The sequence below is a fragment of the Rhinolophus sinicus genome, chromosome 2, assembly GCF_057876585.1.
Source record: "Rhinolophus sinicus isolate RSI-liver-muscle chromosome 2, RSI-T2T, whole genome shotgun sequence".
NCBI lineage: Eukaryota > Metazoa > Chordata > Mammalia > Chiroptera > Rhinolophidae > Rhinolophus > Rhinolophus sinicus.
In genome coordinates this window covers 89,312,094-89,328,255 of record NC_142502.1, presented here as the reverse complement: position 1 = coordinate 89,328,255, position 16,162 = coordinate 89,312,094, and the positions used below count along the sequence as shown (strand labels likewise).

General features: G+C 38.5%; 1 protein-coding gene across 2 annotated transcripts in view; it reads left to right on the top strand.

Moving 5' to 3' along the window:
* Nucleotides 1-12,708, top strand: part of TFAP2D (transcription factor AP-2 delta) — a 54,347-nt gene extending 41,639 nt beyond the window's left edge. For both annotated transcript variants that reach the window (XM_019734607.3, XM_074333058.2), the window contains one exon: nucleotides 9,096-12,708. In XM_019734607.3, the coding sequence (XP_019590166.1) occupies nucleotides 9,096-9,315 (220 nt within the window). In that variant the 3' untranslated portion in view covers nucleotides 9,316-12,708. The remainder of the gene's footprint in view (nucleotides 1-9,095) is intronic.
* Nucleotides 12,709-16,162: the final 3,454 nt, after the last annotated feature.

The window sequence follows — 16,162 nt, the reverse complement described above, 5'->3', positions numbered from 1 at the left end:
ACAACGTATCTTAAAAAGCACAAGAGTCCTAAGCTTCGAGTCTCCATTCCCCATACTAAGTAGAAAAATATGAATTGTCTCACAGGGAGAAATATAAGGAAATAGTTCATTTATCTCCAGAAGCTCTATTCCCGTATGTAAAAATCAGAGTGTAGAAGTAAAGAAAAAAATATCTTTACCTTCAAAACCTCTACTTGGATGTGATTGACTTGGGTCTCTCCTGTTGGGTGTATGACGATTGTATCCTTAGCTTCCTTTTCTAGTGAGCTGGACTGAAGTGAAATGGGATCACCAGGACCCATTTCTCGTTGGGACCTCAAAGTAAGTGGCTGAGAAGAGCAGGAGGAACGTATCCTTAGGTGATGGATAGGCAGCACCTCTCCCAACCTGGCAGCGATTTAGGGCAATCATAAACACATTTCTCCAAAGTTGAGTTTCACAGAGCAAACATCCCATGAGATGCACCACGAAAGTGTCTCGTAATCATCCCTGACTATTACACTCCTCTTGAAGTACGGCTAACACACATTAGTGTGTCAAAGGCTCCCAGAACCATTTGAATGGAACCATTTTTGAATGGAAGGAATTCTTAGTCCCATGTTTTCCAAACTTGATCCCAGAGACGTTTCTTTTTTCTCAGACTACTAATTAACATCCCATGGAACTAAAGAAATGCTGAGGAAATCCATCATCTGCCTTTTCCTAGGAAGGAGAGCAGACATGGTAGTTAGGTGTTATTTCTTGGCCCTAAGGGAACACATCCAACTCTCTGGCTGCAGCTAAGCTGTCTAAAAAATACTAATGTTTTGGACCCATCCCAAACCAATTAAATCAGAAACTCTGGGGTGGGACACACACATTGGTATTTTTTCAAATAAGCTTCCCGGATGATTCTTGTATGTTTCTAGGATTGAGAACCACCAGCTGCAGGAACATAGAACATTCATGAGTGCTGTCAAGGCCTTGCTAATGAGTACATTTCAATGATTTCTAGCCACCAGAGAACTATATGCCTTAATGATGCACCTTCATTAAACTCCATTTTAAAAGTACTTGGGACCGTGGGATAATATACGCTATGTAAAAAATAAGTGCAATCAGCCGGTTTCCCTTTTCCTGTCTTTCCTCAACCAGTCAGGCTGCAAAGGATAGATGCTGTCAAGTTCTGGGAGGATAAGCCCAAGCTGCTTTCCTCGGGTGGCCTATATTCAGGGGTTGTGCTGCTTCCGAGAGATGAAGGGTCTGGCCCTCATAGCTCTGAAAAGAAGTGGGGTGTAGCAAAGAAGCCCCACAATCCTTTGCTGCTGTTCTCCGGTGCCTGTTTCCCATCCTCCTGACCTCCCGGCTGTTCTCATGAGTGCAAGAAGGCACTTTTCCGGCCACCACCAAAAACTGTAGCGGGGAGTTCAGCCTGAGCCTCGGGCTACATTTGGACCTAGCCCTGCAGTTGTTGAATAATCCAGGAGGGAAGGAAAAAGAGGCTTGATTTCACTTTAAATCTTGCCGCGTGCATGCCTCCTGCAGGCCAAAAACCAGAACTGAAGTTGGTGTCAGTGGCATCTGTATGAAAGTTGGGAAATCAAAGATAACGCGATCTCAAACACCCACGGGAATGACGCAGCATAACAAAATAATAGGAATAATAGCCCAAACGATTTCAACCTTTACACACACCAAAAGAAATGGAAGAAGTTTGCCTGTCAAACATTTTCTATGTAGAAAGTTGAAATTTGACAAAATGATATTTGCTTTTACTCTAATTACTTAGGTGATGACAGCAGCAGGCGATTTTCTCTTGGTTTTCAGTCTTCTGGTTTGTAGCATAGTAGTATAAGTTACTTCCAGCTTTTTGTTTCTCAAAAGGAAGTTACAAAAATCCATCCATGGTTGGCAGACACAACTGAGTGACCCCGTCTTCACTGGAAAAAAATCTAATGAGGCTTTCATTTTGTTTTCAACACATATTAAATTAGTGTTTTCTTAGTCGGTGGAATGTGCTAGAACCCAGGCCCAGATCTTGCTAAGATAGGAAGAATTCAGGGGAAGATTCCATAGGCGTTTGCTTTAGGCTTTATTTTAGAAAATTGCTCTTGTGGTTTAATTTAAATTAGTTTAGACAAATCAATTAAAGTAATGATAAAGCATTTCTGAAGGACAACTACAGCAATATGGAAACAGCTTTGTAACATTTCTCTAGCATCCAACAAAGCTAATGAACTGTGAACCATATTTACTTAGATTCAGGAACGTACAATAGTTCTTGTTCCTCTGGTAGAGGTGCATTCAGAATCCTATAGTGACTTCCATTTCAAATAAACCTTGAAGCTTTGGAGATTTTAAAGGTAAACACAAAGTCTTGGCCCCAAGAAAAAATGTTCTTACCCACGGATCAGAAACTTGAAGAGAATTTTGGGAAATTTCTGTTGTATGGAAGTTTCTTGACAGCCCTCCTCATTAATGTCAAGTACAGTCATACAGTGTCCTATCTATAGTTTTTACTTTTCCCCCTGAATGTCATCTAAACTAAATCATAAAGTCTGTAGATTTCTGTGACTGCCTCTTTTCACTTCACATAATAATTCTGAGATTCATCCATGTTTTCGTGTTTATCAATAGGTAACTTCTTTTGATTGCTGATAAGTATCCCAATGAATGGATTCATCACAATTTGTTCATGTAATGGGTTATTGCAAATCTGAGATGGTAACATTAAAAAAAATAGAGGTGATCACTGAAGTGCTGCATGGGTTGAGTAAGGAACCCGGTGAGGTAACTGTATTATTTCCTTTGATAAAAGTGTTATTAGAGCAGTAACAATGCAGTTTACCATAGGAGTTTAGCAATGTGTCCCCAAAGATACCATATGATAAGTTGGGGTGGGGGAGGGACGTGAGCTCGATGACAGCAGAGTCAGGTAGAGTCACAGCTGGTTGGAAAATGATACCCAAAGTGTAGACTTAAGGGCAGTTGTCAACCTTGAAGGACATCTCTAGTGAGTGCTGCAAGGCTCTCTCATTAATTCCACTCTGCTCAACATGTTAATTGACAATGTGGTTGAAGGCATCGTGGATTTGTAACTTAATGGCTGGCATTAAAATAGAGAGGAAAATTCCTGCACTGGATAGCAGAACCAACGTTCAGAAATACCTTCCTGTGGTAAAAAGCTTAGTTGGTGGGCCAAAATCAATGAGGTGAAATTTAGGGGAGATTAAGGAAGCCGTATCCACTTGCAGTATACTGAGAAAGGGATCCGAGTCACGAGTAATTCTTAGGGAAATGCCTTACCAAATCAGTTAAGTCTAAACTAAACAAGCAAGGGTCAAAATGTAGAGTTTGGATCATAGCTGGTCAGGCTTAAAAGGTATATTTACCTTCAACTATTTCTCTCTCTCTCTCTCTCTCTCTCTCTCTCTCTCTCTCTCTCTCTCTCTCTCTCTCAAAAAGTAGAGCTTTACCTCTGTGTCCAGCAAATTGTTACTACCTTCCTGAACTAGGCCCATTTGAAGAAATGGTTTATGCTGCAGAAAGATGCTCTAGAGAATGTTAATTGAGAGGTCCAGCAAAGTAGGAGTTTTTAAAACCATGAATAAAATTAAGGAGGTGATTGTTAAATACAAGTTACATTTTCTCTAACATCAGGTGCCATAAACTATAGCAGTCTGGTGAGTATTTTCTCAGCAGGTGACTGTATTGCTCACAGTCAGTTGTCAGAATCTTCTTGTCCCTCAGTGTGAAATTAGCAATAGGAAAATGAAATCAATGAGCTGGAATCGACAGAGAAAATTTAGGACTGATTCCTAGTAGCTGGGGGTGGGGAGAGTGAATTAACTAAAACAAGAGCACAAGAATAGTCTTTGACTAATGGTGGTGATTACATGACTCTATGTATTTGTCAAAATTCAGTTAACTACATAATAAAAAGGGTAAAGATTACCGTATGTAAATTCAAACTCAATACCTGATTTAAAAAAAAAAAATCTCATCACAAGGAATTTGTTTAGGGACTAATTCAATGTAATTTAAAAGTCCAGAGTTTCTCAAATCTGTCTCGTTCCTCAGCTTTGATTATTAAAGCATGTTTCTCTGTTCCATCTCACTACTTTCTCATCTTCTATGACTTTTCAAAGATTACCTAACAACTCCAGTACCTCAGAAACACATGCCTGTGTTTTCTTTATCCTGAAATAGGAGTTTCCTATACTTAAATAGTCTCAACTACATTAATTATGCTATTGCCAGTTTTAAAGATTAAATACTTTAAAAAGAAAGCAAAGTATCTTAATTACCATTTAATCTTTCATATGCTAACACAGCACTATCTCCCCCAGCCTTGCGCCTGTCTCTGCAATGTTCCTTTTCCTCATTCTTGAAATACAACTTTAAACTAAATCCTAGCCTGGGCATCAGAGATTCCCAAATGAAACCAAGGAAACTTTAGTCTTTTTTAAACTTTTCCATACCTGGAGTTCTCCCCCGAGGCTGCTGCCTCCTGCAGGTGACTAATACCCAAAAGCTGGCAGCAGTCTTTGTCAAGTAGAGTGTAGGTCGATGTCAGTAGGGCCCCATCTCAGCCTTGTTTGGTTTGTGATTTGTTTCCACTTTGTTTTAACACTGTTTGTATTTTTTTAAAGATTAGAGTATAATTGTGATTACCTACTTATAGTCAGAACCCAAACCACAAATTTTTAAAGATACATATAGCATCTTATTTGCCACTTGCATTAAAATCTGATATCGTTCACTGTCATTTATGCTCTAAGGCCACCCACTCCTCATCCTCATATCGATGACTGAGATCTTACCCTCACCTGTCTGTTTTCTTCCCATTGTCTTCTCTGGGTTCTCGTTTTACATTTTTGGAGGGAATGTTGTTCCTTTCTCCTCAGAATTCTATTCAGTCCTCTTGTCACATTGACAAATGTTTATATCCTTTGGCAGGAGCGCATCTTTTTCAATATCTTAATCGAGGGGTCAGGAAAATTAACTCCTTTTTTTCAGTATTGTTCAAGGAGCTTTGAAAGGTGAGTAGACTTTTGATTGGCTGACAAGAAGAGGTAGGGCAAAGGTACACAAATAGGAAGAGCCATCATAGGTTTGGGAATGGAGAGGAAATACCCCTGAGATAAGCTTTTCAAAACATAAAGCAATAGGACATAAGAGTACAAAGGGTGAAGGGCCGAGGCCTGGGAAATGCAAGTGCATTAAGAAATCTGATATAACATCTGCATCCTCTGCCAGTGTTCAGCAACATTTTTTTTAAATGTGGCATGAAGATGACACATCTAGCACAATGCTAGTTGTCTCTTTCATGTGTCTTGTTGAGAATAAACTTTTAGATGAATTTGAATTTAGAAGAACTTCTAGAGTTGGATTATACACATCACCCATCATGGTTACTATTTAACTCTGGTAATATTTGCTTGTGAAATGTTCTCTGATGTTAATCTGATGGAAATATATGCAAATGTCAAGCATGACTTAAATACGGTGTTTGAAACCTCTGTATTAAAGACATTCTTTGGGGGGAAAAAAAAGAAAAATAGTATTTATTTTCTAAAGACAAAAACAATCTTCATTATCAAAGATTTTAGAGATTTGACTATAGTGGATTGCCTTACAGATGGCCTTAGTTTATTTTCTGTCTAGGACTGAAAATCAGCCATACTTCTGTTTTTCTTTTCTTTTTCTATATATTCTACATTAGTCCTTTTCTCTTTTTTGTATGTCACTCTGAGTGATATAACACGTCTATTTTTCTGGAGTGGTTGGGGCTAACAGAATAGCATGATGTTCCTAGATTTTGAATCATCCTGTGATTTCATACTTTTTTCTGTGCTATTCTAATATAATATTAGAATATTTTAATTGTTTGGATTCATAAACCTCACTGAAAACTACTAGAACAGAGGCTATCCATCCTTTGCATTTAGTATTATCCTATGCATATTTTTTGATGTACAGATAATGTTAAACTAACAAAATTTACATAATATTTTTCATGTCAAGAGATATCACTTCAAGTAGTTACTTTTCATTTTTGTTGTTGTTAATTTTTATTTTATTTTATTGGGGAATATTGGGGAACAGTGTGTTTTTCCAGGGCCCATCAGCTCCAAGTCCTTGTCTTTCAATCTAGTTGTGGAGGGAGCAGCTCAGCTCCAAGTCCAGTTACCGTTTTCAATCCTTAGTTGTAGGGGGCACAGCCCACCATCCCATGCAGGAATTGAACCAACAACCTTGTTGTTGAGAGCTCGCGCTCTAACCAACTGAGCCATCTGGCCGCCCCAAGTAGTTACTCTTCTTATGTTGCATATACCACAATAAGTTTCAGACTTCTCTGTTGAGCTCAGAGGTCTTTCAGCTTCCATAATCTTCTGTCCACATCCTGGGTTTTAAGAAGAGCACACTAAGCATTTGTACGGGTGAATTAAAGCTTAGAGTTAGAAAGAATCTTGCAGATGTTCTAGTCAGACCATTGTCATCTCACAAGGCTAAATAACTTCCCCAAATCACAAAGTGCTTCTGGTCAGAGCCCTTGTGAAGGCTTGGTACACCTCGTTCTCACTGCAGGGCAAAGCTGACAATGCAAACTGCTAATGATCAGATACGTATTTTAGAAGCAAGAAAGGCCATCAGCCAAGAAGGGATACCAGCTTAAGAATCTCTCTTTACGGTGGCAACTCTTCTCAAGATGGAGAATTAAAGCATTTATATTGACCTCTCCACTTTGTACTTGACTTTTAAAATCTTGGTCTTAGACCAGAAAGTGAATAGGAATAATTAACATCTTCCAGGCCTACAAGTCTACCCAAAGAACACAGAGAAACTAAGCTAATGTGATTTCTCAAAGAAAAGGACTAAAACACATCCTCAGAAGAACATAAGCACAAAGGCAATACAGAATATCAGATTTCTCAGGAAAATGTTTTCACTTCTCTGAGAATTAGTTTCTTCATCTGTAAAATGGAAATAATAATACCTGCTTCTTAGTGCTGATACCAGGATTCTATGAGGTGATACAGAATAAAGCACTTAGAACAGGGCCTGGCATATGCTCAAGACTTAAATATTGGCTATTCACTTTAATTATTAACATGGTGAAACTAAATTCTGCATACTCAGCAGTAGGTAAAGAGGGCAGTCACAACTGAGAGGGCTTGGTAATACAGAGGAAAATAAAATTCATCTAATGGTACAAGAAGCCATAAACAGGAATAAGGCATGAGAAAAGAGGCAGGTTGTACCCAGGGCCACCTGCACATCAGTGGATGGCTTCACTCAGCTCTTTTTGTGGGTGCGGCTATGATTGATTCTTCCACCACTCAAATCAATTCCATTTGTTGTCCAGACTCCCAGATCGATCCTAAAGCATATGGATTCTCCTCTAGTTATCTCATTGTGGAAATGGAGCTAAAATCAGTATTCCTGCTCAGAGGGCAAGGCACTGCCAAAAAGATATCCATATGCTTTATTATGATGATGTCTGATATTACAAATTCTGGTGTACATAGTTGCCCAAGCACTGACCGTTCTTGTGTTCTAAATAATTGGAGACTGAAGTATTTTTTTCCTTTTTTGTATGTTAATTGTGACCTAGACATAGGGAAAGCTTTGTGAAATGTCCAGATGAAAGATGCGAGCATCCTGTAGAGTATAATGAGCGACATGCAGAAAATGTTACCCTTACCATAAATATCCCACAGCCAACAATATGTATCATTTATTAAACAGTTATTATAGGTCTGGCATCATTATCCTGACCCTTTGCATGGATTAATAGAAACAACAATTTTTTGTGGTAGATCCTATTGTTATCCCCACTGAGGAATATCAGTAAGTTGCCTGAGACCCTAAATCTCTCATTTGCATTGTTCTTAAAATCTTATTACTTTTGTTTCTAAAGATTACATACCCTAAGATGGTTAACCAACTAGGTGAAATATTATGGAGGGTCATTCTATCTGATTTAAAAACTGCTAATGTCATAACAACTATTGCAACCTAGAACTTGTAAGCAGTTAATAGTTTTTGGGGTTTTCTTATGTACACTGTATATACTATGTTATACACTGTATATACCATATATATTGTAACATATGCATAAAATATGTCAAGCATGTGTTTCTTTATTTTTATAAGTATGAGTTGTAGGGAGACCCCTGGCAGACTGTCACTTCAGAAACAGTTGATCAAATGAATATCTGGGTGACATCTCTTCACAAGAAGAGTGAATCTGCAATTATGTATTTGCTCAACTAGAAATGACATTTATCAAGGTTGGAAGGGCTACCTATGCTGAGACTGCCCTGACACTCCCTACATTTGCTCATTAGTTATGATTACTAGTTAGTTACTTAGCTGCTAAAACCCAAACAAAGAGTGGTTTACATAAGATAGAATTTTACTTTTCTCTCATTTAAGAGACTGGAGTTGAGTGGGTTCCTTCCATCTTGTTCTGTCCCCACCACCAAGGTGATTATCCTTATCTGCATAGCTGTGGAACTATTTTGAGAGGAAATAAAGGGCACTCAATTTCCTTTTAAGCAGGTGGTAATCACATATATGCAACACTTCCCTTCATGTTCTATTCTGAGAGGGTTAGTCCCATGTTCAAAGCTAGCTACGATGGAACCTTGGAAATGTAGTCTCCAGCTGGATGGCCCAGACAAAACTACATTACTATGAAGAAGAGAAGAACGAAGTCAGAGAAGCAGCCATCAGGCACACTCAGCCAATTTTGATTTAGTCTTGTATGATCTATGCCCATACAAGTGCGGATGCCATCCTCGAAAATGAGATGATTCCCATACATAGAAAGTTGTATGTTCTGACTTTCTTAATGAGATAGAGAATCAAAGTCAAGTCATGAGTTAAACATGCAGACTTGCAAGCCTACCAATGACAAGTCTTCTTCCAAATGTGTCCTAAATTTCTTACGGTCAAAAGCAATAGATTGACTTGTATTCTATCTTGCATAATGCTTGACACCACTTAGGCACATAAGAAATGCCTGTTGAATTGAATGATCTGGATAAAATGGGGGATTTATTATCCTATATCATGCTGTAAGTTGTTCATCTCTTTCTCATTTCCAGTTTGATCACTCATGGCTTTGGGACTCCAGCAATATGTGCAGCCCTAAGCACTTTCCAAACAGTCCTCAGTGAAATGCTGAACTACTTGGAAAAACACACTACCCACAAAAACGGTGGAGCGGCAGATTCTGGCCAAGGCCATGCCAACTCGGAGAAAGCCCCCCTGCGGAAAACTTCAGAGGCGGCCGTGAAAGAGGGCAAAACAGAAAAGACAGACTAGCTACATCAAACAGAATCTATTTCCAGAGAGTCTTGCTGCTGATATTTTTTCTAATATATATATCATTGAGGGTGATTAATCTTCAGTGGACTGAATCTCTACCCTCCCCTGACCCTCCATAAAAAACAAAAATGGAATTGAAAAATGAAACAAAAAAGGACAAAACCACACAAAAAAAGGGAAAAAAAAAAACAGCAGTGTAACCGTGTGATGACATTGTCACTTTTTTATTTTATGTTATGATAAACTCCTTTTGTGCACGTAATTTATTGTTCTGAATTACATACGTCACAGTTTTTAAGCACTTCTGGACTTTGGAGAGGCAGCACATGCTTTTTCACATCTAACTGACGCACTTTCTTATCCAACTATATAGTTAGGGATCAGAAAGCATGACCAACCTGGAATCCATCACCAGTGCTTACAGCTCCGGTCTTTCTTGACTTAATTCCCCAGTGACAAAAGAGTGCCTCTTTCCATTAACTAGACCAATCTGGCAATCAATCCGTCAATAAATGCTTTGGGAACTGAAAAGGGCAGTCATGAATCTTTGTCTTGAGAACTGACAGAAATTCTAAAATTTTGGTCACCCATCGCCCACGTAACTGCCAGTGCCTTGGTGGTATTTAAAAATTCCAGAAAACTCTGTTCCCTCTGTGTATGACTATTCTCACCCCACCCTAGGTCGCTTTTTATTTTTCCCTGATAGGTAAGAAGAGACTCAGCATAATACTGAAGAGATAAGAGATGAACTTTTCTATCCATTCTCCTCTCTCACACCAAACCTAACACTTCAAGGAAACAGACTGCACGTAATAGGGTCAGGGCAGGATGGGTACAGGTAAAGGTAGATTTGCCACTCCTGGGCTCCCAATGGAAAGTGGTAGTGTGGTACTGCCTGGAAAAGCACAGGACTAGGAACAGTCATCTTTGCAGGAAGCCCTGCCTCTCAGAGACAGGAGTGGAGCCCAGGGGATTAGTGGAGGCCCCTTGAAGTGCGGGTGGCCAATGACTGAAAGATAAAAATGAGACCCCTTATTTTTCTACCTTTATGCTTCTTCTACCTGCCTGATAGCTGTGCTCTAAACCTTTAGAAGCACAGAAGCATTCAGGTCTGTGTTCAATAAAAAAAAACAAAAACCAGAATGATCAGAGAAGACTTTTGCTTTTAAGATGCTTCCTTTTTTCATAGCTTGTTCTTATAGCTTTATTGTCCTTTAGTTAAGACACTGAAAACAAGAGGGCCAGGGGCTAATTGAATAACAGTTCAGTCCATTTAAACCTGAAAGTGTCAAGAAATCTGACTGGTACCGCATTGTTCCAACCTTCCTACTGTTAGCAATTTTCAAACTTCTAAGTAAATAAAGATACAGGTCATCATCTATTAAAAAATATTTTAATAATGTTTGGACTCCCAACACTAAGTTTAGCATGAAAATACTGTCTTCTTGTTAACATATTTTAATTATTTTTAAAAAGTCGCCACCACATTATAACCCCCATGGGGAATATTAGTATTATTTTTAATTGAGAAGAAATTGCTCAAGATTTTTCATGTAGAGATCACAAAAAACATTTTTCATGTAGAGAACACAAAAAACATTTTTGTCTAATAATTCTTAAAATTATTTGACCTTTATCTCCAGTCTTGTACAGAAAAGAGGAACCATAACCAGTGAAAACCTAAATTTTCTAGACTAAATCCAATTAACAGAAGACACTACTAAGGAATTCTATAATAAAGGGTTTTTATAGTTACACAGTAGAAGAGCTTAAAATAAAGAAATGAATTGTGATTTCATGTGTTTATCTAGATCCATTTTTAAACTTTTACCATTATTCAAGGCTTCACATTTTTTAGAAATAAAGTAGAATAAAGCCGAGATTCTGCTGCAGTTCTAAGTTTCATGACAAAATAAATTATTTCATTTTACATGAAATTTCCCATATTGTAAAATATACACATGAAAAATGATGAATATTTCAGTTTCATATGTAGTAGGAAAGCTATATACAGATAATGTGGGCCACTAATATTTCCTTAATGAAGTTTCCACATTAACTTTCTTTTATTCCTTTTATTATTAACAATACATATGTATTTAATATGGCATTTTAATATGCATATCTGCTAGGTACTTAATATAGTTATATACCATGTCAAATGTTCACCAATAATCAGATGAAAAATTAGACCTGGCTTATCGTACCAGCTTACTTCTCCACCCATAGTTGTGATTAGTTGGGTTTGGAACACCTCATTGGGTGTTACTATATATTAGCCTTGGAAACAAAAATATAACTATAATTACAGTGCATATTATTTACCAGGATTTTTGGGTGTCTTAGCCTTAAAGGGACAGCACCCATCATTTAACTTAACCAGCCATTAGGACATAAATGAATTGATGGACTGGTCATGTTTAGAGTCATTATTTATTATCATATTCTAATAGACATTGTTAACATGCCAACTTTTGCCTTGTATATAATAGGTACTCAACACTTTTTAAATAAATGAGTAAATGAATGTGTGCGTGTTCTTCGTCCAAAATGGGCCAAAGGACTTTTTACTTTTTATTTTTTATTTTTTTTAATATTCAGTCCTTCAATCTGGCTTGCTTCTTCCATGGTAATTTATGGATAATTCTTTTTATTTGAGTAACAAATATCTCCACTATATCACATTAGTTGCAAGTAGATATAGTTAATATAAAACAATAAATAAAATAAGATGGTATCAGAATTACAACAACAGTAAAGTTATAATCATTAGTATCATAGTTTATAGTAAAGGAAGGTAGTTCACAAAAATCTACCTGATTTTCAGTGTTATAATAAGTAGGTTACAATAAGTAAAGCAATGAAAAAGCTTTTCAGATTAACTATTACTTGCCCAGAAAAATTGTCCAAACCTCTCATACTTACCCAAAATTAATAATGACAATTAGTGTAAGATTTTTATGTTTAACCCTGTGGAAGATTAGGTCAAATTCCTAGAAATAGAAGTGTTTGTTTTAAGGCTGTTTCAATAACCAATTTAAATGCCACCTCCATGGCTATTTCATTAGACTTACCATTTGACTTAAGCTTGATGGTTCTAGAAAAAAAATGAAAACTCTGAATTCACCTTTTTTTTCCCCCTTGGAAAGATCAGAATACTGGGAAGATGCCTCATCTATTCTCCTGCTTTTTTTTTTTTTCCCTGTGATGCTTTAATAACAGCAATTATTCTTTCTGGCTTTGCAGTTCCATTTTTTGAGGGTATATATATTCTCTTCAATGTCCGGAACATAACATGACCTTTTATCTCCTATGAGCATTCTGACCCTAGTGTGACAGTGATAAGAATTTGACCTTCTGTCACCTGGTGCTTTTAAGGTAAATGTGTCAATAAGTTATTCTTGTTAATAATGAATAAAACAGTGTAATTCCATTTCCCAGTATTTTCTTCCTTTTATGCCGCTTTGGAGGCATTTTAGACCAGTGCAATTTTTCAAATGTACGGTATCAGGATCCTCTACCCAATGAGCACGCCCTCTCCTTACAAAAGCCAAGACATCATATAAGAGGCAGTGTGGCCAGGTGACTAAGAACATAGACTCTAAAGCCAAATTACCTAGGTTCAAGTCATGGCTCTTTCACTTCCTACTGTGTGACCTTAGGCAAGTGGTTGAACCTCTCTGTGACTCCATTTTTCCTTCTGTAAAATGAAGATAATAATAGACATCTACTCACAGAATTACTGTCAGAATCAAAGAGTTAATGTACCTAAACTGCTAAGAGCAGAACAGGGGCGTGGTTTGTGCTAGTGCTAGCTATTGTCTTTAATACTTCGACAAACTATTCTTTTTATCTAGATATCAGTTTCACCTCAGTTTGTTGAACCCTTCCTATATGCCAGGCTCTCTCCTCGAGACTGAAGATAGAGAATGGAATAGAACATTTTTCTTTCAAGTTTCTCACACTGTCCTATGAAGATCCCAGCCATTAGCATATGGTGAGTGACATGATGAAAACATGTACACGTTGCCTCAATACAAACCTAACCAGGGTCCAGGGAATTGGGAGAAGAGCATGAAGGGTAGAAGGTAGGGTGGCAAATCAAGGAAGGGGTTGTGATCAGAGAAAAAAAAGGTAAAGGTCAGGGAAAAGGGGATTTTATGGTTCTGGATGAATTAAAAACATTTTGGGCAGGATACTATTTTGTAAACTAACAGATGTACCTTCTATTTCTGGTTATTTCTACCTTTTGGGGGTGGCTAACATTTTGTCTGCACTGCCTCAGGGCAGAAATGAAACCCAACGGAATACAGGCAACAAAACGGTTGAACTTCTGTACTAGTTTTCAGTTTCAAAATTCTAGGCCCTAAGAAGGACTTGAGGTTTAAAAACATATCTGTCAGGACGTTTTTCCTTCCTCCTCACAGATACACACACACAGAGACACATAGACACACACACACACACACACACACACACACACACACGCACACTGGAGACCAGAAAATAGTCCCTAGATTGGGGAAAGAAGGAGAAAATAACAGATTAATGATAGAAAGCTGAGCTATCATTGTATCTTTCTGAGAAGGGGCCATGTCCTGGGGGTGAGGTTGGGGACAGTGAGAACTATGTCCTCATCCCCAAGAAAAGCCCAGGGAGGACGAACACCCAGCATAGTGCAATAGCAGAAGAGCAGTCTATGTGCTGTGTGTCTAGGCAGAAGGTCCCCAGACAGCCTCACGGGGCTTCTCCCAGGGAGTCTCTCTCAACATGGCATGGAGAGACCAGGATGATGTGGGTGCAGGAAGAAAAGAAAGAAGCAGCAATTCCTGCACCCCAGAGGGATACAGTTGCAAAAGGATATTTCAGGCACACCCAGGACCAACCCAGGTAGCTGAGAAGCATGCAGAATACTCACAGGTTAGACACAAGTACACACAGGAGAAACCTGAGACATGTGCCAAAGACCAGGTGGGAATTCAGGTGTATCAGTTAAGAGTCCAGTCAGGAGAACAGAAACCCTTCTAGGGATTTCAAAGAGAAATGATTTAATCAAGAGAACAGGTTAAACAGGTGTTAGAAGGCTGAAAGAGCAAACACGAGACACTGAATCATGCAAATATTAATAACTTGAAAAAGTAGCGACCACCCCTATAGAGGGGAGAGCAAAAGGAAAGAGGTGAGGTTACCTGCAGCTGGGAGCTTGGCGGAGGGCATCCCCCTCCCTACAGTTGTTGCTGGAACCTCTGAGACTGGTGCTGTGAGTGGGTAGAGCATGGATAATGCTGGGAATGCAAAAGAAGCTCAAGGCTGTAACCATATCCTTCCTCTTCTGCTGGAGGGGTGCTGACAGGAACTGGAAGTAAGTGGAGCATCGTTTCTCCCTCCTTCGTTTATCGAGTTCTCACCAGAGTCTTCCATTGTTGGAACCCAATTAGAAGCCTACTGGCAAAGGGTTATGAGAAAGATAGTTTTCAGACTTTCAGCCCCAGTATTATACAATACAGAAGAGTGGTCATCTCTGCAGAAGCCAGTGTCAGTAGGTGAAAATCAAGGCCACAGTTTCCAACACAAAACTTTGTTCTACATAAGCCCTCCCCACCCAACTCGGGGATATAAATGCAACTCAAGAGACTCTAAAGGGACTGAGATCAAATTTCTGCCACATTTAAAATGAAGGCTCAAAAATAGAAATTACATCACGTTTTAGCAAATACAGTGGTATTTGCCATATATTTAAATTGGCAGACAGACATACTTAACTACACTTAAAAACAATATTTTTGCTACTTCTAAGCTGCATCAAAGAGGATTCAAAAAGGCCAAGACACGTAAGAAAATCTGAAATAACAACAACCCATAAAAAGCAGGAAAGGATAAACATAAGTAAATGTGAACATAACCATATGTAAACAAATGGACATGACTATTCCAATAAATCTTTACAAAAATAGGCATTGGGCAGGATTGGTCCTGAGGGCTACAGTTTGCTAACCCCTGACCTAGATTAAATTTCTCAGTATTTCTTGCTGTTTGGAGCTATGTGACTAAGTTTTCTCCAGTGGGGAAATGGAAGTGATATTTGCCATTTCCAGACTTTACTAGTTAAAACCAGCCATGTTCTTGCCTCCATTTTCTGTTCTCTTCGACTAGATGCATGAGATGATGAGGCCTGAGGGCAAGGATTCTCAACCTTGGCACTACTGACATTCTGGGCAAGTTAATTCCTTGTAGTGAGGGGCTCTTCTGTGTGTTGTAGATCTTTGGCTTCCACATGATAGATGCCAGTAGCATCTCTCTTAATTGTGACAACCAACATTACCTGCAGACATTGTTAAATGTCGCCTGGGGGACAAAAATCACTCCTAGTTAAGAACCACTGTCTCAGAGATGCCAGAAACTCTAGATAAAAAGTACCTGGATCCCTAAATGACCACATGGAAGAGGTGTGCACATTACTCTGACCTAAACTTCTTTTATGTTAAACTGCTGAAATTGTGGGGGTAAAGGAGGTTCTATTTGGTACTATTTGTTAGCCTCGTCTAATCCAATGCTGATGAATTACAATCCACATCTTCATTCCAAACTATCCTCCTGTACTGCAGAGACACATAATCAACTTCCTATGGGCATCTCCTTATGAAAAACAGCATATCTTCCAACTCAGCATATATCAAAAAATGGATTCCTAATCTATCTCCTTCCTCAACCAACTCTTCTTCCTGAGTTTTCTACTTCTGTTAGTGATGCCCTCATATAGTTGCCCAAGAAAGAAATCTGTGAATCATCTTAAATGTTTCCCTCTGTCTGCCCCTTCCTAGAGTAAATTACTAGGTTCTGACAA